The sequence below is a fragment of the Bradysia coprophila genome, unplaced genomic scaffold (assembly GCF_014529535.1).
Source record: "Bradysia coprophila strain Holo2 unplaced genomic scaffold, BU_Bcop_v1 contig_24, whole genome shotgun sequence".
Classification (NCBI taxonomy): domain Eukaryota; kingdom Metazoa; phylum Arthropoda; class Insecta; order Diptera; family Sciaridae; genus Bradysia; species Bradysia coprophila.
The window spans coordinates 5700250-5725425 of record NW_023503501.1 but is presented as its reverse complement, the minus strand read 5'-3'; the positions used below and the strand labels follow the sequence as shown (position 1 = coordinate 5725425).

At 36.1% G+C, this 25176-nt stretch overlaps 4 protein-coding genes across 4 annotated transcripts; 3 read left to right on the top strand and 1 right to left on the bottom strand.

Moving 5' to 3' along the window:
• Positions 1-305: 305 nt before the first annotated feature.
• LOC119078081 (arrestin domain-containing protein 17-like) lies at positions 306-6361 on the bottom strand. The gene is made up of 7 exons (XM_037185538.1): positions 5968-6361; positions 5568-5696; positions 3228-3439; positions 2960-3154; positions 2112-2300; positions 773-941; positions 306-660 (listed from the first exon to the last, which is right to left on the bottom strand). The coding sequence occupies exons 1-7, from the start codon at positions 6080-6082 to the stop codon at positions 560-562; spliced, it is 1110 nt and encodes a 369-aa protein (XP_037041433.1). The 5' UTR covers positions 6083-6361; the 3' UTR covers positions 306-559.
• Positions 6362-11057: 4696 nt separating this feature from the next.
• On the top strand, positions 11058-13005 carry LOC119078076 (arrestin domain-containing protein 3-like). Its single transcript, XM_037185535.1, has 7 exons — positions 11058-11400; positions 11460-11594; positions 11659-11867; positions 11928-12125; positions 12199-12372; positions 12426-12642; positions 12702-13005. Exons 1-7 carry the CDS (start codon positions 11226-11228, stop codon positions 12854-12856), a joined length of 1263 nt encoding a protein of 420 aa, XP_037041430.1. The 5' UTR covers positions 11058-11225; the 3' UTR covers positions 12857-13005.
• A 1389-nt stretch (positions 13006-14394) lies between these two features.
• LOC119078077 (arrestin domain-containing protein 3-like) lies at positions 14395-18458 on the top strand. The gene is made up of 7 exons (XM_037185536.1): positions 14395-14757; positions 14994-15122; positions 17100-17308; positions 17368-17562; positions 17648-17836; positions 17896-18130; positions 18192-18458. Exons 1-7 carry the CDS (start codon positions 14640-14642, stop codon positions 18311-18313), a joined length of 1197 nt encoding a protein of 398 aa, XP_037041431.1. The 5' UTR covers positions 14395-14639; the 3' UTR covers positions 18314-18458.
• A 3985-nt stretch (positions 18459-22443) lies between these two features.
• Positions 22444-24813, top strand: LOC119078082 (arrestin domain-containing protein 3-like). The gene is made up of 6 exons (XM_037185539.1): positions 22444-22761; positions 22856-22975; positions 23058-23263; positions 24028-24411; positions 24484-24685; positions 24747-24813. The coding sequence occupies exons 1-6, from the start codon at positions 22635-22637 to the stop codon at positions 24779-24781; spliced, it is 1074 nt and encodes a 357-aa protein (XP_037041434.1). The 5' UTR covers positions 22444-22634; the 3' UTR covers positions 24782-24813.
• Positions 24814-25176: the final 363 nt, after the last annotated feature.

Genomic DNA, 25176 nt, shown 5'->3' with positions numbered 1-25176 from the left:
TTGTGAAAAACGTTGTGTTCACCTCGAGGAGAATTAAGAGATTCCACTTGCTTCGCTCTGGCCGCAAACTTTCGCTCTTGGTGGAATTTCCAGTATTCTCCACTTGGTTAACAAACATCTATTTCACAACAAAGGCTACCGAAGTTTCACCTGAGTTGAAAAAGGGACTATTTTCACGTCTGCGTTGAGAACGTTCTATTACTTCATTTGTTGAAACATACATTTTGCTGAATAACTGAGAAAGTGAGAAAAAAAATTGTTGTTTTAAATTCGATAAAATATATTTTATTCACATTCCACGTAATACAATTCTCTCCTCTTTTTTTGTAGTTGAAGATAAATTCTTAAAAGTTTTTCAATAAAATATTTTAGCAAAACAAATCCATTTAGAAATTACAATCATTTAAATATTCGTTTTTGTTGGCTTGATCCTATAGAAGAATATAAATTAAATATTCCTTTCAAATTTGTACAGAGAAAATTCGTTCATTTTTCTTTAATGTAGTTTTTTAGTAAATTGAATAATTTCTCATATCCATTTTCCCCATACCAATATCTCTTACACCCTTTGACCATAAACCGGATACAATGGCAAATGTGATAATTTGATTTCGTTATTTTCATGACCCTGGACGGTCACTTGCTCGTATGTAGGTGGATCTATAACCGGGGAGAGAAAAAGCATGGCAAATGTAATTAACTTCCTTTATGGCGTTGCAACAGAGCACCATTATAAATGGTGCAACATTCATTCCATTGCATTAAATCTTACCAATGTCCGAGCCAAGTCCACTAAGTGGTGCAGATGGTGTAAAATATGACTGATTCGCTATCGAAAATTGATTCTTCGGCGGTGGATTCTCTATCAATGGATATGTGCCGACCGTGATTGGAATCCTGATTTTCGGATAATTGCGAAAGTAGCTGATGTATGTCTTTACCTGATGATGTAGTGAGAGACGGTGTGGGAACGGATTAGAAGTTTTATTTTACACACAAGGTAGGTACTATTCGCACAAAATGCGAATAGTCAAATAAAGACTTAAATCATTAAAATGTAACCGTTAATGTTTCGTATTGTGTTTTGACATAATCACTCTCTTTTTCAAACCCTTTGTAAAAGAAAGCATTACTCTCTTCTACAAACAGTTTGTAAAATGAAGCAGTCCTATCCTATACTTTTTCATGCTTCGGGCCGAAAATGAGGACAATTTTTGATTTTTTTTTCTCGAGTTTTCGGCCCTTTGCGTGAAAACTCACCTGCTTTGGACGATTTATTTTAGGCACTTTCGCTTGTAAGCATAACTCCGTTCGGCCTACAACTCGCGAAATTGCCTAAAATCAATCGTCCAAAACAGGTACACAAATGACTATTTCATGCTTCGGGCCGAAAATGAGGGCAATTTTTGATTTTTTTTCTCGAGTTTTCGGCGTGAAAACTCACCTGCTTTGGACGATTGATTTTAGGCACTTTCGCTTGTAAGCATAACTCCGTTCGGCCTACAACTCGCGAAATTGCCTAAAATCAATCGTGCAAATCAGGTACACAAATGACTATTTCCCTAGTTAAACAATAGTTATTTACGTATCGATTGAGGAGGGCGAAAGAGTTACGTATTAAGTTTTGTATGCTTGCTAAGAGGACCGAAAGTAAGCAAATGTCAATTTAAGGGGCGAAAGCGAAAGCTTTCGCCCCGCGAATTGACAGCTTTACTTTCGGTCCTCTTAGGAAGCATACAATAGTCATTTGTGTACCTGTTTTGGACGATTGATTTTAGGCAATTTCGCGGATTGTAGGCCGAACGAAGTGAGGTCTACAAGCGAAAGTGCCTTAAATCAACCGTCCCAAACAGGTGCACATGTGAGTTTTCATGCAGAGTGCCGGAAACCCGAGAAAATTCGAAAAATTGCCCTCATTTTCGGCCCCGAAGCATGAAAAACTTAATACGTAACTCTTTCGGCCTACTCAATCGATACGTAAATAACTGTTTCACAACAAAGGCTTCCAAAGTTTCAGCTGGGGAGAGAAAATAACTATTTTCTCGCCTGCGTTGTGAAACGAGTTTTTCAGTCTAGTGAAAAAGTGCGAATAGTCAAATAACTGTATTTACCTCAATATCGTATCGAACCTTGCAGATCGTACTACTGCTCAAATCGGTAGGCGGACCGGGCGGAACCAGCAACATTACGGTGAGTTGTTCAGCTTGGTTTTTTTTAATGCCATTCGTTTGAAATGATGTCAGGCAAATGATTTCGCTTTTGTTTTTTATGACATTTTGATTGGAAGCGTAGGTGATGATCTGTGGCCAAAAGTAATCGTTTTAGAATTGTAGGAATCTCATCTCTTCTACTGTCAACCAATTCTTCGAGTGGTCACCGACTACTAAAAATGGTGTGACACCTCTAGCCAACTTCATCGAGGCTTCACTGAACATTTCGTACGACATTTTTTCGCAGAGGTTTGACACCATACCCAGTAGTCGGGGACCACTCCCATTTTTTTGGGACAATAATTAGTTAAAAATTGCAAAACTAATTGAATATAAAGCTTAAACAAATGTAGAAAAAATGAGAAACTGTACTAGCTCTGTTGCTACACTTGCTGTAAGTGATTTGCACGAGATAGAATTTAACCTTTTCAAATACCAACGTTAAACTCTAATGATGATTTTGCCTCTTTAATTCAATGCCAAATACTTGAAATCAATTGAAATAGGATTCCAATTTGACCGTTCGTCTTGCAACTCAAATAAATGAAAAATAAAGCCAAGCTAGAAGCGACGATAGAACTTTAATTTTCTTCCGGACAAGTTTACATTTACATTTAAATCAATAAAATGCGTGAACTGTAGCCTGTTACACACAGATCTCTGTACGGTATCCATTCTCTTTGGCACAGGCCCAGACACAACAGCAACAATGCCCCGTTTATACCATCCACACCATTTGACTTACTTACTTTAAATAATCCAATGCTGAAATAGGCAACATCTTGACTGCTCTGGTTATTCACATCTAAAATAACTTCAATCTTTTCACCGGGCGTAAAACCTCTCGCTTGCATATGAACAGTCACCATTAATGGCTTTGATTGAATACACCATATGCAACCCATGTAATTGAATCCATGTGAACGTTCCAGGTCAAGAGGTGACTATATTGGTAAAATGTATTTTATGTTTGGTCAAACGTCGGATGGATTTTTGGTTTGGATAAAACATGTATACCTTGAGTTCGGGAAAATCGTTCAGATTGCACGTCTTTAATACAGTAAAGCCAGCCTCAAACACTTTTTCTGACCAATTTGAAATATCAAATGTGATAATCACTTTATATCTAATGCTACCGTACGTTCCTTCCATTGAAGATGGTAAATTAACAGGTATATCACACGAAAAACCATATGTGTGAATTCCTTGCGGAATTTCAATTGGATCACCTGTGCATTTATCAATTCGATTGTTAACAGTCTACGTAATTTATGCATCACATCAATGTGTTGTGTATGTGTGAGGAGTACAGGAGTTGTGTTTCCCATTTGGGAATATTTTTGCCATGTACCTCTTCGCTAACGTCAATGAAATTAATAACATTTGAGCCGAAAATAAAAACAAAAACATCCACTGACCCACAGAGAAAAACATTTACAAATGAAATGAACACATCTACACTGTCTGGACAGCCTCGCTCGTATTGGGAATACCTAGCTGATAAACGGTAACGTTATTCGCCATCTGGGCCGAATAACCAGTAGATGCCAATTGTCCGAAAAATTGAGGACGAATAGCCAAACTATTATTGTAGAAGCTACTCGACCTGTGGGGTAATAACCTTAATATGTTTTAAAACGGTTACGGCACAAACAGCAAAACTAATTGTGCCGTCGGATTCTGCATTTTCACATTCAGATCGGTGTGTGTTGTGCCAGTAAGATACTAAGTAAAGAGGTAAAAATTATGTCAAAAACTAGACATTGTCTTTGTGAACCAAAGTCATCTCATAGTTGATTTAAAATCGATATGTTTTACCATCTGGAGAGATAGTTTACTATTCCCACCTGAGGGTGAATTGTCGCTACAGATTTTTGATACATCTTTGTGCGAAGTTAACATTTCAGTTGATGTGCTTACATTTCGAATCTATTCATGAAAATCGTTCGATTTTTTATTGACAAAGTACTGGCGAATCACCAGACGAGTCAGACCTACGATCTACCAAGTACTTCACTGATAGTTAATGCAGTTGCATTCAAACTAAATATTTAAAAATATTTTTTTTTTCAATTGTGTCGTTGAAAAAGTCGTTTCGACACTAGCCTCTAAATAAATTTTACTTTTCGACACCGAAGAAATGTAAAAAAAACTACTGTAAAACCACTCCAACTCATTACTCGAAAATAGCTAATGCAGCTCTAAAACTTAAAAGGAAATTTCTTTGATTCGATGATGCATGACAAAAGCTCTACTCTCTACATTAAAACTTCCTATGTAAATGAAGAAACAACTACGCAACCTTCTATCGATACTATATTATTGAGACGTCGTAATGGTATTCGATTATCCGTAATCATACACGTTCGTTCTAACTTATATAACTCATAGAACGTTTGAGATTTATATCTCAGACACTACATCTGGCCTGACAATTAATTTTTGTATGGTAAATTAGAAACATCCATTTTGTTCACTCAGGGAAAATGGCTAATGTTTTCTGATTTTGTATGGCTGTAATTTGGAATAGTTTCCACAAAAATTTCGTTTAACAAATGAAAATCAAGATTCTTATTTGTCGGTCTTGTAACGAAATAGTAACATGTAGAATCTAGACTCTCATTTGTTATTCGAAATTTTTGTGTACAGAGATCGCAACAACTTCCTGATCAGAAAATATTTCGCCTTCCACTTTTCCGCGAGTGTACAAACAATTTTCATATTTAAGTGTGTCCTGAAAGTTAGACGAAAATTCTATTGAGTAAAATTTACAAAAAAAAAATCTAAAACCGCTTGACTCGACCAGATGTTTTTTATATCCTTTTACAGACAGACGGGCCAATACAAATCTGTTACTTCTTTTGATCGAAGTATTTCCGACAGACCTGTACAAAATCTTGTACTTCATTAGATCTGACTGCCAATTCGGCATATAATGCCACATTTGTCAGTGCATAATGTTAATATTTGTCGTCGCCTGCCCTTAACAGATGACTCAGTCATTTAATTAGATTTGTAGACTGTGATTGCCGACCTCTGGCTTGACCTTAAAGAGAAATCACATTTTATGCCGAACCAGATAACTTCATGATTCTGCTAGATTCTCAGTGCGGTAGTAGCATAAAATTCCTCAAAACAAAATTTGCTGCATACTTCGAATAACTGAATAATTAAATGACTTATCGAGGCGTGTATTTATTTTTGATATTGCGATGTGGTATAAATGGGTTTATCGGTTGATTTGCATGCAATCTTCGATTTCAATAAAATATGAAATGTGTGTTCATTTATAGTGGAACTGTAGCATGCATCACGTAATGCGTAAAAAATCAAACGAAATCGGCAAAACATATTTACCTTCTTCTTTCCCAATTAAATACGTTTTACTGGATAAATACACTTCATGTCCACGATATGTCATTCGATTATCCCGGGCGTGCTCACACCAACGACTTTCGGCTGCGCCATAGATGTTAACATAAATGCCTATATGTTGCATCCATTAAATTCGGAATGGTATCGTTAATTAACCGCAATCACATAATAATGCGTCGTTAAAACTTAGACTTATCAATGCAATTACACAATACCATATAATCATAACAACAACGTGACACACCAGTCATATCGATTTTTCTCATTTCTATACAATATTCAACCGACATATATCCTTCTTCTCATACGCAACACACCCAAAAAGCTATTTACATTTTCGTTGGATTTTTATTTATTTTCATTTTGTTCATTTCACACATACCTCGTACACTTTTTTCCTTGGTTAATGTGACGATTGCTTGTCCGCTTAATAATTGACCACCGTAATACACTTTTTCGAAATTATTTTCAAATAAAATATCACATTTTGTACTCATTTTTAAAGCAAACGTTTCGTCAGGACCAACTCTTTAACACGTTTTTGGTTTATATTCACTTTCGTCGTTGAGCGTCGACATACATTTTCGTCATACCAAGCTTACACAAACGAATTTTCCTTCTGTCATGCTTTCGGATTTTCTTTTTCTTCTCTTGTTTGGTTGCGCGCAGCAACCGATTGTGTAATTACTGTGCAATTTTCATCTAGTAAATTTCCTTCGTGTTTATGTTTCCATTTGAAAAAAAAAATCGTTTGAGGTTCAAATAAGCTTTTCATACAGCGGCAAAGAAAGTAAACGGTTTTCGGTTTCGTCTTTTTTGACAAAATATTTTCACAGCCAATTGTTTAAACCCATTGGCAGTGAAATTATTTGCAGCCGAAATTCCATTTTATTGACTATTCATTGATTGTAAACATAATCGAAGCAATGCGACATACCTTAATACAATAATTTATTTCAATGACATGTATCTGTGGAGGGATACTATGTGGTAAGATAATTGTCCAATAATATAATCTACCATGAAGATGCTGAGGAATCGAAATCTTTCTTAATGCGCATGCCAGCAAATTGTCAAATTTTATTTGTTTATTTGGGCTGGTCATGAATATAATGTGGTTTAATGCCGAAATTAGTTTAATCATTCAGCAAAGGAAATAATTAACTATTTATGACCTGTGTGCCAGTAAAATGAGAACAATCAATAATTTGTCCCATTTTACTGGGTAATTTTCAGTGAATTATTTCAGTTATTTCTCTGAGCTAGGCTAAATTTTATCTTCTAAAAATTCAGAACATTAAACTTTCATGGGATTTAAGAACTCTTAAGGGCGGTCATTGTCTGACTTTTTACTCCAATCAGATATAGAAAGACCTGCATACCAAGTGACGAAAAGCTTTTATCATAAATGATTGTTTTTAATTTAACTTAACTGAGAAACATTAATCTGCTACGGACGGCTATCATCCGTTATTAACGACAAGATAAAAGACAAGCTACACTGACAAAAAAGTTTCGAAAAACTCAGCTGTTGCAGGTAACTTTGTCTCCAGGTAATCTACAATAGCTGCCACAGCTGTAGCGCCCGATACAAAAATTACCGAAACTTTTTGTTCCGAAACTTTTTTGTCAGTGTATGCGGTCTTATATGGTCAAAATTAAGGCTCACCACAGGTCAGGTCAGGTTGACCTGAAATAGAAATTGACTTTGACCTGACCTGACCTGAGTTTTCAGGTCATGACCTGAAATACCCCGAAATGACCTGATGACCTGAAATTGAATTTTAGAAAAAATCAAAGTCTTCAATAAAAGTCGTTAATCCGAAATACATTTTCGTATTTAATTCCATTTTCAACTGCCTCAGTCGCATGACTCGTGATTTCTTGTCCACACATCAGTTCCTGTGGCTGGAGCTGATATTCTAACGCTGACGAGATGTTCCATCGAGCCAGAAATCATTCAAGCTTTACTATGTTTACGAAACATCCTTCATTCGTACTCACATAATTGCCATTGTAATGTAGAGACTTTTGATTGTTGTCTGTGGTTTTTGACGTTATAATTTACCAACAGACCAACAGATTAGAGTTAAGTGATTAGAATGCAAGTTCTGAAATGTACCCTGATATTGGTCATGTACTTTGGAATAATAAGTTGGCGCATAGGTGGTTCCTGAGCCCACAATATTCACCTTTCCAGGGTAGTTCTCTAGCCAATTTTTCTGTAATATCAAAGTGAACTGAAGGAACGAAAACATAATTTGTTTCGCGAATTAAGCCTCTGAATCGGAACGCAAATCATCCATAAAAGTCGCACAATCTTTATTAGGTATCGACACTTTGAACATTTTAAATTTTTATTGGCATCACACGGTGAGCTTAAAAAAAAATTTATTCGACCTCTCGTGGACATGGGATATTTTTATAGGAATGTGCTCAGGGGCCTCCCAGGATGACGAAATGACTATTCCCAAAATATTTCGATGGGAAAATTTTTAATTAGCTCGATTTTTCGTTTTTTTTGGACCTGCGGGAAGCTTAGAATACTGTTTGGACCCTACTGGTGACTCGTTTGAACACAAAAATATAGTTGCTGTTTAGCCTGACGTGTGAGCTTTACAGCGATACCAATCATGATATTCATGACTACCAACAAACATCTTGTATGAGGCATAGTCATTCAACTAGGTCGATACGAATTTGAAAGGCTGTATCACACGTGGATGATTTCTATTTTGTCTCAAAAAGTATGTTTAGTTATTTTACATAATTTAAGGGGTTAATAAAGGTCGAAAGAAGATTTTTGACTCGAAATAAAAAAGTTTATAAATTGCACCCATGAGCAAATTGCACTATCTCGAGTCAAAAATTAACAGACCTTGGTTGTATTTTCTTTTGTCTCGTATGTAATTTCTCCAATAGCTATTCTAAGCTAATTCTAAAACATTTTAGTTGTTTCCACTAAAAAATGAGACATTATACGAAGAAAATCGGATGGCTGTTCAGGTCTAACAACAAAGATTTATATCAGAATGAAATACAAACTCATTTTTCGAAATTTATTCACTTCTTAAATTATGTAAAATACCTAAACATACTTTTTGAGACAAAATAGAAATCATCCACGTGTGATACAGCCTTTCAAATTCGCATCGACCTAATTGAATGACTATGCCTCATACAAGATGTTTGTTGGTAGTCATGAATATCATGATTGGTATCACTGTAAAGCTTACACGTCAGGCTAAACAACAACTATATTTTTGTGTTCAAACGAGTCACCAGTAGGGTCCAAACAGTATTCTAAGCTTCCCGTAGTCATTTCGTCATCCTGGGAGGCCCCTGAGCACATTCCTATAAAAATATCCCATGTCCACGAGAGGTCGAATAAAAAATTTTTTAAGCTCACCGTGATCAACGAGTCATTAAACCTTATCAGGTTAGCTGATAGGAGCTTTCAGTCCTAGAAGTTACTTCCTGACCCCATAAAAAAAATGTAAAATGTTCGAAGTGAAGCTAATGATCCTAGTGAAGATTGTACGACTTTCCGTACCTTTGGGTTTGTTTACAAAGACATGTCCGCTCTGCGACAATAAAAACCTAATAATAGGCCTTATCAGGAATCAATTGCTTTTTCGATTTCATCGATTTCATATTAACAAAACTAATTTAGAAAAAACTAGAAAAATTTCAGGTCAACCTGATAATATTCAGGTCAAGTTATCAGGTCAAATTCAGGTTTCAGGTCATTTCAGGTCATGATTTTAATTGACCTGACCTGAAATTTTCAGGTTGACCTGACCCGATAGTAAGCCTTAGTCAAAATCATGTTGTAAAAAATGAAGTAAAAGATTCAAAAACATTCTCTTGAAAATACTTCTGAGTATTTAACCTGTCACATATAGCTATTTATCTGTTATCGATAACGACGACAAAAATAATGACAAGCTCTGGGTAATATGGATGGATTCTATAGTAAAATTGCTTACATACATCATTCACTATGAATGTTCAGCATATAGGAAACGTCTGTTGGCCTGTATAGTCGGCATAATTTTTTTCGGTACTTCATTCATGACATTAGTAATTTTATGACGAAATGTATTAGAAATATAACAGAAATGTACGAAAATCTATTACATTTGAGCTGTAGTTTACAAACATCACTTCTCTATATAGGCTGTAAACAACTTTGTCCTGTGATTCGAATACAATGAAACTCAACACCACCTTCTAAATACGTATTTTGGAAACAAAGTTAGCCATTTCACCTGTCAAAAGTGACATTTCAATCGTCAAAAAAATAAATATTGTAACGAGTCCTCGCGCACACTTACTTTTTTGGGACTCCGTTTTTAATATGCGCACATAGAGGATTCTTTCTTTACGCATGGGCATTATTAAAACGTAGATCCAAAACGGTGAAAGTGTACATTGCTTTTAACCAGTCAACGGAGTGCATGCTAAGCGGCGAAAGTGTTGGCAACCAGATTTTATCTACTCTTAGTGAAAATATTCATAATTTTCATGAAATACCACATCAACCCGTAACTGACACCGAATCCTGCGGCACAAATGATTTTATCGTTCTCAATTGACGTGTTTAAAGCGATTGCGTTTGCTAACTAAATCGCTGATGGAAAATCATAGGGAGCACGGGAGCATTGCTCCCGGGAAATATTTCCCATTAGGAACACAAATCTTTATTTTATTCAAGATCGGGAAGTTTTTGCCTATTTTGCTCCCGGGAAGAAAATCGGTTTTTCCATCAGCGAACTAAATCATTTATTTTTACTGTTTCCTCATAGGTTCAATGAACGTCAACAGAAGGTATAGTCGAATGTCAAACTTTGTATGTAACGGAGGACATAGCGATTTAATTTAAAAAAAATTCACCTCTCATGAGTTGAAATCGCTGTGTCCTCCGGTTTGTATGACGGACAATACCTGGTTTATACATTCATTGCATAGGTTTGCTTTTGACGTTAAAAACGTCACTTTGACAGATTGAACAGATCGAATTAATCCCGAATTAATAAACCAAATTGAAATTGAAATTGAATGTTTTCCTTGGATGCAACCAATATGCTAAATTTTAATAAATAAATTATGTGAAGAGCTTCTTTATATTTGTACTTGTGTACAGTTCGATAACTCTCGTCTTGCCGTGGTAATTTTCTTATTTAAATATTTGACCACGTGACCTGAAAATAAATATTGGGCTTACCTACCAACAACATGTTTGTGTTGAGTGAATGAGTGTGGAAGATGAATTAGAAAATTACAAATACTTGGAAAGATGTGTCTGTATTTACGTACATAAATGATGAATTCCAAGTCAACACCATACTATAGTCACTCCTTATCAAATTCAAACAAAAAAAAACTAAAAATACAACTGAGAGAGAGAGAGCGAGAGATCACGTCATCATTTTGAGTAACGCTCTTATATACAAAAAGCGTATTTTGGTAAATGAGACTCCAATGGACTGAAGTTAATACAACAAAAACAAGACAATGTTGTGTATTGAATGGTGACAGAATTCTTTCGCTTTGATTCGTTTCTCGTTTTTAATTGATGAAATTAGCTGAAAATCTTGTGAATGGTTGATTTGGATCAATTTGGTTTTGTAATCAAAAATGAGTGAAAAAGTGGAAGTTAGTGACAACAATCAAATCACGAAATTTGAAGAACCAAACGGTGAACCAACATGTTCAATAGTTTTCGAAAATAATCCAAACCGGGTCTATTATACTGGGCAGGTAGTAAATGGGTGTGTTCATTTGGCAATAAATGAACCGACAGTAGTTCGAGGCAAGAATTTTATATTTTGAAATTTGATTGAGCTTCGTCAATTCAACTTTCTTTTCTAGCAATATACGCAAACATAGTTGGACGAGGTTACTGTAAGTGGATCGAAGGCAGTAAACATACTAGCACCTATTCGAAAGAAGAGGTCTACTTTAGTCGAAAGATCTATTACGTCGGTAGTCAGAATAATCAGTCAGGTAAACGTTCGGTCAGTCTGCTTCAACATTACACCAAAACTAATAATCTTTTGGTTCCATTAAGATTGCACAACTGTTGAATCCGGTGACTATAAATACTTATTTGATTGTAATATACCGGATGAGTGCCATACCTCTGTGGAAGAACGCAAGGGATTTATACGGTATTCGGTGACTGTTGTCATTGAAGAAGACGTGGATAAAAAGAAGGAATTCGTCGAATCATTCACAGTTTTAAATCCGTTAAATTTGAACGATGATGAGTCTAATAGTGTAAGATATTTGATTAATTGATCGGTTCGAACGGGAAATGAGTAATTTTTCTCACCGTAGTATCCACAGTCGGACGAGGGTGAGTTTATATTCACCAAATATTGTTGCTGTTTATGCTGCTGGCTAACAGAGCCAGCCAAAATTTCTGCCAAAGTGCCGATGAAAGGCTATGCACCAGGACAGGCTATAGAGATCACAATAAACGTGGACAACAAGAGCAATCACACATACGACAACTTCACGGGAATAATATTTAAGGTAAACTTTGAACACCTTCGACGGTTACTGATGCAGTGAATGTTAATCTCTCATTTCATTACGTAAATTGCAGAAAGTTGAATTCTACGCAAACGACCGAACATGGAGTTCAACTGACAAACTAGCAACATTCACCTGTGAGGGTTGTAAGGCAGGTGAGCAACTTTCTCGAAAGTTGATCGTGACAGTGCCACCAACAGCTCGAACTGAAAAGTCCAACATTTGTTCAATAAGTTACCACTTAACGGTACGACTACCATGACGCTATTCGCTATTCGGAATGACAAATCCTCTTTTCAGGTAGAATCGTTCGTAGGTTGCAATGACGACGAAAATTTGAAATTTGAGTTTCTGCTTGTAATCGGTACGTATCCGGTTCAGAATACTCAAACCGGTGACATGGTTATTTCAGAGCAGCCCACCAAATCGATATCGAACAACGGCGAACATTTAAAGGCAGCCGTATCTCAGACTATCGTCACCAGTTCAGACAAAAAGGAGAATATTATTGATAGACGTATGTAGTACGGTGGGTAGATGTCGACAATGCAATAATCGTTCCATCTATATCCACAGTGGTTCCGGATTACCAGGTGGGAGAATCTATTCAATCGGACAAAGAACTGGCCGGGACATACAGACCAATGTATCCGATGTATATAAACAAGCAATGTCTGTTAGCTTGTACAGTCACAGTTGAACCTGGAGAAGTAAAACCAATAAAAATGTGAACCGCAATCACAACGAAGTTATCGAGTCAGATGAAGGAGTAAACCGAAGCAATCCTCATAGATGATCTGAAAAATATTTTTCATCAGATGGTAAGTAAGTTGTATGGCACGACAATTTAATAAATGAATTTTCGTCATTTTCTAAAGACTTCACTTGCGTTTTATTCAATTTCAATTTCATTTATTTCCAAGAAGAGGAGGTCGATAGGACCCAGATCCCAGGTGACTGACCGTATCCTATGACACTAATTTTAAGATTATGATGAACTGAGTGGTTTCTCACAAATCGTTCATTATTTAAGTAAAAGAATTGTTTTATCTGTGCAGAATTTGTGAGCTTTTGGTCTTGAGGAAAGGAAAAATCCGAAATAGCTTCCTTCTATAGCAGAAGCATTTCCGGTCACATTTTGTTACTCTTTTACCAAATTCTAACGGAAGAGCAAGGAATTCTTTTTTGGAAATTGAAAGGGGTGGGGATTGTTTCGGAGATATTTCAAGGACATGACACTTCTACCTTTCATTTCATTGTCGAAAACTTTCAGTATTTCATTCAATCCGGAGCAAATAGCAATTAAATGCCATAGGTTTTCAACTGGCGCCATCCACAGCAGCTTAACATATGGGGCTTGTAAGCAGTAATTTGCTGCAAGCTCATCTGGTTTGAAATGCAATCCCATGACGTATTCGAAACGTATATGCAATTTCAATGACAATACCAACCCCAATATTAGAAGATAAAGACAGTTTTGCCAAACGAAGGTGTATGCACCCACTTCCTCTGACTCTTATGCATATAAACGGTAAGCTCAACTTTCAGTTAATAAAGTATGGTTTCCACTCAACAAAAAGTACTCCGTGAGAGGACGAGCTGTCAAGTACTCAAAGCAAAAATTGAAAAAAATTCAATTTTGTCTCTCACACGGAGGACTTTTTTTGGTAACTGGAAATCCAGCCTAAGTAGATACACATAGGGAAGATGTGCAACCTTACCGCTTTCTTCGATCACACATACTCGGTACAGTGTTCAAATATTTACCATTCAATTTCATCACAATGGCAACTTTCAAACGTTAGACTTGAATATAACTTACAGGTCGTTCAAGCGATTTTAACGACACCACATTACATATATATTATATAATGAATTACAATCGACACACGTATCGAACACTTTACGTTTCAGACTATTGTTTATTTTGCCTTTGAAAATTGGCCTGAGTTTTCCGAACGCTACCCATGCAAGACCAGTTCTACGTTTTATTTCTGCAGTCGTCTCCATGGAATAAAATCAAAACGGTTGACATCGAAAGGCTGTTTAACAATCAATTTTCCAATTCAACCAAATTAGTGCTGTGTGTAGCTTAGAAGCGTTTTTCTTACTTTACTAACACAACTCTGAACTTGCAGACACAATAAAACCAGAAAACTACGTCACCGTTTTATGGATTACAAAGTGTTTAAGAAGAGGCCACGTTATTTGAGTAAAACGCAACATGCGAAAAAAAAATATCGAAGAGAATTTCCATTATATATATATCAGTTGAAACACAAACGTGCTCCAAACTAGTAGTCTCACCATTATTATTGTATTCGTTTATGTGAATATCTATTTCGGGGCCTGAGCCATAAACATTTCGATTCAAAATTATTTTGTTCCGATACTTTTTGCTAATTGTGTGCGCTCCGATACCGTCCGTCTCTATAGCAATGACAATTAACCGAATAAATTAATTGGAAACATAATTTTTGATGTTCATTAGACTATAACGTTAATCAAAACAAGATGAGTCCTACAACGTGTGAAATCAGTTTCGATAACAATCCGTCGCGGGTTTTTTATGGCGGGCAATTGTTAAGTGGGCGTGTTGTTTTAAAATTGTTTAAGGAGAAAACAGTCAGAGGTTTGTATTTATAATACATAACATAATGACATCACCAATCGATCAGCATAATGCATTGCGTGCAACAATCGTTTTGAATAATGGCTTATTAAGATAAAGATTAATTAATCGAAATGGCACACACGCGCGCCGAATTTAACAACTTTTATAATAATTCTTTCCACAGAAATGTTTCGGGATTATAAGTGTGTTTTGGCAGTGACATTGAACGTTTATAAATAAATTCAATGTTTCAGGAATTTATGTTAAAATTATCGGAAGAGCTTACTGCAAATGGACCACTGGCTCAAAAGACAACAAAAAGACCCACATTGGCGAAGAATATTACCTGAACAACAAGACATTTTTTGTAGGAGGTGAAAGTGGTATGTTGTGCACATAGGGTCAGTCTAAAAATATATTATATTTGAAATATTTCGGCAACGATACAACCCAACTGTTTTCCCCCCCATGTAACGACTTAAAGTAATATTATATTGGCGCCACCAAGACTACATGTCTGGTAAATCAATGTTTATCGTACTCTGTGTATGTATATACAAAATTGACACTTTGACATGGACTTCATATTCAATGATGAGTGTTTCACCTTGAATGACTAGTACATACACAATCTTTGTTACAGTTGATAGTATCTATACTTCTTTCCTGTCTGAAGTCATTTTATCCGTTTCCGTTTTTTATGAAATTCAATTTCAATTTCAGTAAAATATTTCTTTTCCATTTAATTTGACTTAAGCATTTTCATGATGTGGTATTTATGATCGATAAAAGTCATTTCATCATTAGATTTGGGGAACGTTGAATCTAAAAAAATTGTCTACTTTTCATTGCTGAACAAGAGCAGGTTGAATAGCTATACTTGAACGTGATTGTACCGTCTTTATATAGCTTTACGACCTAACCAAACTAATATAACCATAAATATATGCACACGATTTCGCTATATTAGTGTCGGTCAGTGGTATACTACCCTCAACGTTTATTGTGAATTAGTTATTCGGACAAAAATGTCTATTTATCAACCCAATTAACAAAATATAGTGACCACAAATTAAGTTTCATGTTTCCATGGAACTACCGCTAAATTAAAAGAATTCACAAAGGTCTTGTATGCTCGAGTCCGGACTGGCTCTAAGGATATCTAAATTTTTGTCGTTCAATTGTTCAAGGTGGACTATGAACTCAAGCTTTCACCGGACCTCACAACTTAGAGCATAATGGTTCAACAGCAATTTTCCATCTGAATTCTTAATTACAGTAAACGTCAGTTAAATTTGGACAAGAATTTACTTCAGCCGTTTTTCAACTGGTCCACTCATTCAAACAAAACTGCTCATATGTGTTTCTATGGTTTTACCATTGTGCGTGTAACTATAGGTAATGTTGTTCATATGAGTGGAACAGGTGAAGAAAATTGATGTCTAAATTAACCTGACGTCGACTGTAAAATTTAGTACTAAAATAATAGAAATTACCGGCAGTCTTAGACTAATGGTCTGATATTTATTCCGATCTGAATCGTTTTTAAATGAACTGTTTCAGGTTAAACTATTGGAAAAGGCTGTACAACCGCTTTGTAACCGGTAATGTAACCGTTTTCGTTTTTCTTGAACATTTTCCTCTCAACATTGTATATTTGTCTATAAGTGATACATTAATTGATTACAATCCCGTACCTTGGCTTTTCTTAGCCTCTTATATTAACGTTAACAGTGCATGTGGAATGTGTCTTGATAAAGCATTGAGACAAAACGTTATCTGTGGTCGTTCTTCTTCCAAATCCGACATACCATTCCAATGCATACCACTACCATACCAATTCATTATACGGTTGCATAATACACATAGAGCATAGAATAGAACGCTGAAATTTGTATTGCCGCAACTGTAGAGTTAATTTAAATTTCTAACACTTGTGGTTATGTTGGCGCGGAACCACTCCGATAGAAACACTATATTTATTATAGCGTTCAAGACCAATTTTATTTTATTTTTTATTTTAATAAGACGAATTTTCATCTGGTTATATTCAGACAGAAGACAGAAGATTATATACAACAAGATCGACTGCCTTATTTTGTATATAATCCAGACAGTAAATGTTTTGGTTGAGTAGCGAGCGAGAGAGATAGAGCGAGAGAGAATTTTTTTTAGGAGATTTTTTTTTCGTCAAATATAAACACACTGGTTCATAAATTCAAAACTGCTTGGTTGTGATTGTTTTGTATATTATAACTCGTAAAGAGATTTTGCATCGTTTTCTTCTCTCTGGAAAAGCAGATGTCTCCATGAGTATTTATGTTTGTTTACTTGAATGTTTACTACGCCAATTTTTCCAGGTGAAGTCGTTGTACAACCGGGTGAATATAATTACACATTCAGCTGTGCACTGCCGCCAGCTCTGCCAACATCGGTCGAAGGGGATACCGGCTTTATCCGGTACAGTGTCATTGTTAACTTAGATCGGCCGATGTGGCCGGATCAAGAATTCGAAGAATTTTTTACGGTTCTGAAGCCGGTCAATCTTAATGATGACCTAACACTTCGGGTATATTCATAACCGGTTAGAATCGCAAGCATTTTGCAGGAATGATTTTTCGTTTACAGTACCCAGTCTCGAGAGAACTGCGAAAAACCTTTTTCATTTGCTGCCTATTGTGTTGCTGTGAAACTGGTCCATTCTTCGTAAACGCTCGGCTACCCGTCGGGGGTTACACTGCCGGCCAGACGATAGAGCTTTTCTTAGATATCAACAATAAGAGCGATCAAACGTTTTACAAGTTGCAAGTTCAAATTGTAAAAGTGAGTTAGTCGACGTCCTTTGTGGATGACCTTAGATGCTTATACCCTCACACCTGGCACAGCTTAACAATTTTCATTTATTTAGCACATTCAATACTATACGCATGCCAACAGTAGCCGTACGACATCTGATGTAATCGAATTGGCAGAAGAAACATGCGGTGGTTGCGACAAGAATCAAGCTAAAACGTATACAGTAAACGTAGTTGTACCACCTGTGCCACCAACGGATGAATCAACCAGTAATATTGTGAAAGTGACGTACCGTCTACGAGTGAATACTTTAAGCTTTTCTTTGTGTTTATTTCGAGTAACTCAATGATTTCGTAACAGGTTCGTGGATCTGCGGACTGTTGTCGCGAAGACCCAGTCTTAGATATGCCCATAACAATCGGTACATATCCGATTCTATTGAGCAACGTACTGGGCCAGAATGTAATCACTCAACAGCCCACGCCATTCGCATCGTACCCATCGGACAGTTATAACGAACCAGCTATTCTGCCACTTTTACCATCAGGAGATTCGGGTCCAACTGCACCACCATTTACATCGATTGAGGGAATCGGTAAATTATTTCGTCGATTTTCGTAAGTTTTTTCATTCAAACAACGAGCATTCATCTTCAGATCCACCAACATACGAGGAAGCAACGTCCGCAAAACCAACTGACGCTGATGCCAAGACATTCAAGCCATCATATCCGGTTTTCCGTCGCACACCATCTTATTCAACAGAGACAAACAACTGAACGTCCCGAATTCTTAGCCGGGATTTTCTCACTGACGAAATGGAATCTTCATTTTATACTCATCTACTCATGCATGTACTCACGGATCAAAAATTATTATCTCATGAAGAACTCTTAAGTAATAAAACAGAAATTTTCGATTAAATTGTATTAAATGCAATTAAAGTGTACCGCGTAAGGTTTCTCATAGACGGTAAGTGTACAAGAACGCTGTCGAATGAATTATTAACTAATTGAAAGCATGAAAATGTCTTTGTTTGAAACAAAAGACACAAAAACCACCAAAATAAATTGAAAATGCTTCTCGGAAATTATCTATGTATAAACTGTCTTGAGTCGAGTTTACATAAAGGAAGTATCTGATGCAACATGACTTTCCATTCAATGTGAGTCGAGGAAGACAGCCAATTAATGGAGAAACTAAAAAATGACTACTAACGAAACTAAGTTGAAAACTTTTCTCTTGTTTAATAAGCGCTGGATGTTCCAATGTACGTGGTGGTATACTTATGTTTCACAGATTCATAAGCTCTAGAATTGCCTTAGTACACTATCACAACTCACAAGTCTAGTACTTCGACCCAGGACATACTATTGACATTTTTAATTACTGAAATTACTGAAAATTACCAAAAATTATCTGAATTCACCAAAATTTACCGAAAAGGTAATTCAGCGAATTCGGGTAATTTTTGGTGAATTTGGGTAAGTTTTGCGTGAATTTAGGGTAACTTCAGACAAAATAAACAACAACAACAACAAAAACACGCTCTCTCGAGGCCATTGCGTATTTTAGACAGATAATATTCTAAATTCGGTCAAAAAAACAGCAATAGATAATTTTTAAAAAAATCTAAGTTGACCGGTCCGTATTCACGGCATGAAAATCTGGATGATCTGACAACGGAAAGTTGTATGGCCTTTGGCGCACTTCACACAGCTTATTTATTTATTCGTTTATTGATCAATAAACAGGCCTCTCGACCCAATAACACATCAATCATTAATTTACAAAAAGAAAACAAAAAGATTTTAAAGAAATTTTAAATCGTATATCCATTTTCCGTTCCAATCACTACCGATCCAACACTCTTGGATTCCAATACCACATTCATTCCGATACTCATGGCCAAACTCTTAAAAGACCTAATTCTTCTTCTTCTTCTTCTTCTTCTTCTTTTAATTAATTCATCGAAAATGTTACAACTTGAAAAGTACTTGTCGTGATGATCTTGTACTCCATTAAGCGGCTCGTTGTGTTCGACATTAGACTTGAATATGTCGATGTGTAAAAAATCAATTTGCTCACACTAAGATTCCTTCTGGTCAGTCTGCCATGATGGCCATGATTGTAATACACAACTGGCTCAACGTCGTGGCCATAAGATGATGAATGATTTTATCGTTTATTAATCAATCGTCTCCTCTTCATATTCAAATGCCGATTAGCATATTCAGGTTTGCACGGGTGCATAAAAACATCGAAATACTTCTTATACCGCGTTCCCTACCGCATTACAATATTCAAGTCGGCTCCTAACCAAGCAATTGTGCATACAACGCAACGTAATTACATTTTCGAAATTTTTAAAAAGCTGACGAATGAAAGCTTATATTATTGACGATGACTCCTAGATCACGTTACGAGTTGATTCTGTAACCAGTTTCATTACCAAACCAGGAGTGGTAAATAAGTTTGTTTTTATCGCAAGTGATTGATAACTTAGACTTAGAGTCAAGGAATTTACTTCAAGTCATTTCGTTTGGATCAGTTTTCGAGTTTCGGTTTGTGATGTTGTGCAAGTGTTTTTGTTCGCTGTTTGTTATGTGGACGCGGTGAGTTGCTGTGGATTTTCCTTTGTTTTTTGTGCGAATTTTCTCTGTGAATGAACTGATCTGTTTTTGCTACGATCTGATGGTTTTTACTTCGAAGTAGCTTTCCTTCATAGTCCGAATTTTCCATCTGTAGATGGCAAGCTTTTTACGTAGACTTTCAGCACTTGTTCAATTGAAAGTTTTACAGCTGTCTTGGGAAGGGATCAGTGGAAACAACTGATGATGGCTAGATCACGCTAGTCGCTGACCGCCACTGAATCCCGAGGTCGAAACAGCGTCGCTGCTTCACTGTTTTTCACTTCACGTGATCAAGGGTAAGGGAAGAGCTGTTTGCTCTGTTTGTTTGCTTTTTGACTAGCTTTAGTATTAATAGCCTCGCGCTGTGGGTGAGTTCCAGTGTTGCATTTGGTCCGTTGCCAAATCGCAACGTAAAAAATACCGTATGCTCAGTAACAAGAGTATCAAATGATTCGGTATAACTACTCTAAGATTATTTTCAGTATAACAAGCTTGCAGACGGTCGATCTCCAATTCAAACACAAAGCAATCTCCACCAGACACAAAAGCCTTTCAGGTATTGAATGACTAATTAGTAAATCCTTCGTTCTGGATTCGGCACGGGGACTGTAGTTTTTTTTTCAATTTTCAAAAAAGCGTGTTTGGTGTCATTTTAAATGGAAAGGAATGGGCTTCGGGAGATACACATTATTTGGTTAAATGAAGGAGTTGGCTTTTATTGGATTTTTTGATCAGTGAGAAATAACATTTGATTAGTTTAGTGAAGGAGCCAAGCTCAAAACATTCATCGATGATCCGACGTGACGTAGGCCATAAACGTTTTGGATTCGACATCACATTTTAAAAGTTTATATTTAAATAAAAAATTACAAAGCTTCTTTTACAACAATATTTTGTAACTAGCTAAACACAAGAACATTTTACGCAAGACCTTTTATCTGTTGAATTTATTGAAATTTGCCGAATTCAGTAAATATTTGGTTTATTTTTTCTGCTCCTTAAATACTTCTTTATCCGACTGTGACGGATCTCTACATTTGGATGGGACGAAATACAGCCGCTTTTTCTTCTTTAAATCATTGATGGCGTCTGTCAAACTGGCGACTGTTTTCGAAGAAAAAAAAAACGATCCAGGCAAAGCACCTAGCAGGGTAATAGAGGTTTTTACACGTCAAATAGAGTAGTATTTTGATACCAATAATACCATTAGCAGCCTTAATGGTAATTTGCAATGACATTATGAAAAAGAAGGTATGGAAATATTCGCATGCTTCGATTTAAGTACTATTTTATTTTTTTCTATTACCCTGCTAGGTGCTTTGATCCAGGTGAGCCTAAATATTGTCTTTTGTACTCTGCCAGAAGATTTGGCTCGTCATTCTTATTCGGCGAAATGTAACAAAGGAACTCCTTCGTGTTTGGTAAATTCTAGTGAATTCGGTAAATATATTTATCAATAATAGACCCTGAATTTTACGTGTAAAAATTGCGGAAACGTCCTGAGAAATAAAATCTCCTTACGAAAACGCTGTTCGCACATTGTGCGAAATGCGAATAGTCAATTTGCACAGTGTGCGAATAGCATCTAACATTCCCTTAATCCCAAAAATCTCCATCACCGTCAAATGTCAATGCGTCTGTCTCCTGAAAAAAACCACCAAGCAGGAACTGGTTCAGCTCACCATAACGTTGGCGAATTAATATTGATTTGGTACAGTGACAGACTTCTGGCGCCAACCTAGAATCGTAATATTCATGCCGCCGAATCTGGTTTCCACCACCATCACATACAATTTTCCACTAAAGTTCCTTCGCAGCTAATAACATGGTAAGAACGGCCCGGCACACATATATATTGAGATTTTTCCGTTTCTGTTTTCTGTTTCTATTATACACGTTCGTACGAGTTTTGGTTTTAAAAGCGGAAAAATTATAAATTTACATTTGAGTTTTGCTAGTCAGAAGTTGATAATCTTATCATCTACAGCAAATTAATTAACCCGACGATATTCGCCAACCGAATAGCAAAGGAAAAAGAAAACTTTGTGAAGTGAATAAATAAACAATCGAACAGTTTGTACTGGAAAAGTATTTAAAATGAAGGAAAATTGCGTTATAATTTCCCAATTTAAACAAACTTTCAATACTGATGCATGCGTATAAATAACATCTCATTGGCGATTACGAAAACGTTACACATTTTCTTTCAATTTTTTATCTCTTCAAATTTGATTTATTGTCGAAATGTTGTTTATAATATGAATGTGAAATGTTCTAACCGTTTTTTTTTAATACCGAGAGAACCTTGAATATATCGAATGGTCGAAATTATATGTGCGAGTGTTAACAATTTGTAAACATTCCATCACATAAAACCAATAAACAGTTGGGAAAATTTTTCGCCGAAAATTTACAGTACATCATCTATCGTCGGGTGGAATAAATTTCTCACCGTCGAGTCCATAAAATGCCAACCGAAAGTGTAAAATGTGATATTTTGTTTGACTTTGATAATAACCAACGAGTGATAACCGGTGGTGAATCGCTTCGAGGTCAAGTTGTACTGACGTTTTTTAAAAGAAAATATTTACTGGGTAAAATATTAATAATATTTATAACACCAAACATAATGACCGACTCGTCATAAACGGAACGTAATAAAAATGTAGCTCATTTTCGTCTCGTCAGGTATATTCATGAACGTTGTGGGTAAAGCTACAATAAAATTTTCCAAAGGCACTGCACGAAATAAACGCATATTTGCTTGGGAAGAAATTTACATCGACGAGGAAATTAATTTGGTCAATGGTCTGTGTCCGGTTGCATTTCTCATTAAGTTTTTGTTTTACACGCAAATTAATCATGATTGTTGTTTTGATATCGAATAAAGGAGGCGAATTTCAACCAGATGTGTACAGTTATCCATTCGAATGTTTATTGTCGCCAGGCTTTCCCAGTTCGGTGGAAAGTACTTATGGACATATTCGATACTATGTCAGTGTCGTGCTGTTGAAGTCATCTTGGACTGATCGAACGTATAAGAAGGAATTTACTTTAGTTAAACCCTTGGACCTTAACCTACATGAGTTCCTGCGGGTAAGCCGAAGTGTAATAACGTACATCAACAAAGATCCTACAATTTCGTTAGAGCCAATCCAATCTATATTCATTCCACTTGCGATATCGATGAAACCACACACATACGTAACATATACTGTTGAGTAGTCATAATGGTAACGTATGTGAATTGAATCATTTGGATTGCGTTTTTTAGATCTGTAGCGCGTGATGATGTGATCACACGTCATTCATTGACTGCTATAGAGTTTGAAATAATTACTGGTGCTTTTCGTTGGTATCACTTAATCATAGGCGCGCGTTAGCATAGCGCCCGTGACGCAAGTCCTATTACTAGAAAAAATTTAAAAAAAAAAAATTGTGTCGTAGACTGCAGAACCATATATACAGCAAATATTGAAGTTCTACAATTCAAATACAAATGACTCCAAATTACCATTAAAAAAACTAGGCGTGCGTACGATCTCAACGAGCTATCACACGTTCTTGCAGCTTAAAATTTTTTAAATTTTTTAAATTTTTTAAACTTTTTACATTTTTTAAATTTTTTAAATTTTTAAAATTTTTAATTTTTCAAACTTTGTGACACAAAATTTTTTTGGTAAAATTTTGTTTCTAGAATTTCTTTGGTCAAATTTTTGCTGTTACAGTTTTTGCGTAAATGCGCAGAATGCGTCACTGCCAGCGATATCAGTTTTTTTGGAAGTATGCACAGGGACTTGCGTCACTTTTACTCTTTTGAGTGTTTTTGACTGACCAGGATTGCTCTTACTTTCTTGCAGTATCCGGTCATAAACAAATTTGTGGAGCGATTCAATCTATGCTGTTTGTTATGTTGCTTTAAAACTGATCCGTTATTCGTAACTGCCGTTATTCCACACAGTGGATTCGTGCCGAATCAAGTTATTCAGCTGAGGATACAAGTGATTAACGAAAGCGATCAACCGATTGAGAAATTTTCCGTTAAACTCATACAGTTCTTCGAGTATACAGACCGACACAGTAATGTCCGAGGGAAAATCAAAGAAAATGCCCTGGTTGAAAAGGGTTTCACTAGTCCTTTTGAAAGAGTCGAAGTTTACAATGTGGACATACAAGTGCCCAGTAATGTGCCACCATCGGATAGTACCTCAAGTAAAGTGCTCAAGTTATCCTACAAATTGCGGGTAATTTACATTCGTTACATATTGACCGACCATTGAGTTCAATTTTTGCTACAAATAAATCACACCACACAGGTACATGGTGTCGTTGACAATACATGTCGAAGTGATGTTTTCCTAGAAATTCCGATAATAATTGGCACTGTGCCTCTGCGTTTCGCTCGTCCGGCTGAAACGAGACTAGCAGCTAGGCAGTTACAAGCACAAGAGCAAGATAACGATTACAATTCTGAGACATCATTGATTCCTGATGCTGGGAATGCATCAGGAGAATTAGGTATTCTTTGACAAGTAACTTACCCTCATTCATTAATGTGAAATAATTTTTTCTGTTCCAGATCCGCCGACTTATGATGAAGCTGTAATTATGTAGTTGATCAATAAAGGAATACACGAAGTGAAGAATTCGGTTTTTCATTTACTCATAAACTTTTGAAGTGGACATAGTTTTAGCGAATTATAAGAAAAATGAATTTTCACTAATTCAGATCCGGCTGACTATGTGAATAGAAGTTACTTTAATAGTTTAAAAAGAGGTGCCACCGACCCAGGGCCTATTATGTAGAATTAATTCGCAAAATTTGCAAAAATTCACAGAAATTCACAAAAATTTGCACAAATTTACGCTTCATTTTCAGCACATTTTGCAAGTCTTTGCGTTCTTTTGTCTGTTATAGTACAATTTAAAGTGAATAAAGCAATAAACTTGACTTTGAAGGTGTGTAGAAGTTATTTTTTGAAAAATTTTGCAAATTTGTGAAGAATTTT

Bases quoted from the DNA above. Each gene is read 5' to 3' on its own strand.
- LOC119078082 (XM_037185539.1), top strand. From the start codon at position 22,635: ATGCCAACCGAAAGTGTAAAATGTGATATTTTGTTTGACTTTGATAAT. The intron at 23,264-24,027 runs GTAAGCCGAAGT...ACTTTCTTGCAG, and splicing joins ACCTACATGAGTTCCTGCGG to TATCCGGTCATAAACAAATT. The intron at 24,686-24,746 runs GTATTCTTTGAC...TTTCTGTTCCAG, and splicing joins GAATGCATCAGGAGAATTAG to ATCCGCCGACTTATGATGAA.
- LOC119078076 (XM_037185535.1), top strand. From the start codon at position 11,226: ATGAGTGAAAAAGTGGAAGTTAGTGACAACAATCAAATCACGAAATTT. The intron at 11,595-11,658 runs GTAAACGTTCGG...GGTTCCATTAAG, and splicing joins TAGTCAGAATAATCAGTCAG to ATTGCACAACTGTTGAATCC. The intron at 11,868-11,927 runs GTAAGATATTTG...TTCTCACCGTAG, and splicing joins ACGATGATGAGTCTAATAGT to TATCCACAGTCGGACGAGGG.
- LOC119078081 (XM_037185538.1), bottom strand. From the start codon at position 6,082: ATGAGTACAAAATGTGATATTTTATTTGAAAATAATTTCGAAAAAGTG. The intron at 3,440-5,567 runs GTAAATATGTTT...ATAAATGCACAG, and splicing joins TTTAATTGGGAAAGAAGAAG to GTGATCCAATTGAAATTCCG. The intron at 2,301-2,959 runs GTAAGTAAGTCA...TTTTGGCCACAG, and splicing joins TCAGCATTGGATTATTTAAA to ATCATCACCTACGCTTCCAA.
- LOC119078077 (XM_037185536.1), top strand. From the start codon at position 14,640: ATGAGTCCTACAACGTGTGAAATCAGTTTCGATAACAATCCGTCGCGG. The intron at 14,758-14,993 runs GTTTGTATTTAT...TCAATGTTTCAG, and splicing joins TAAGGAGAAAACAGTCAGAG to GAATTTATGTTAAAATTATC. The intron at 17,563-17,647 runs GTGAGTTAGTCG...TCATTTATTTAG, and splicing joins TGCAAGTTCAAATTGTAAAA to CACATTCAATACTATACGCA.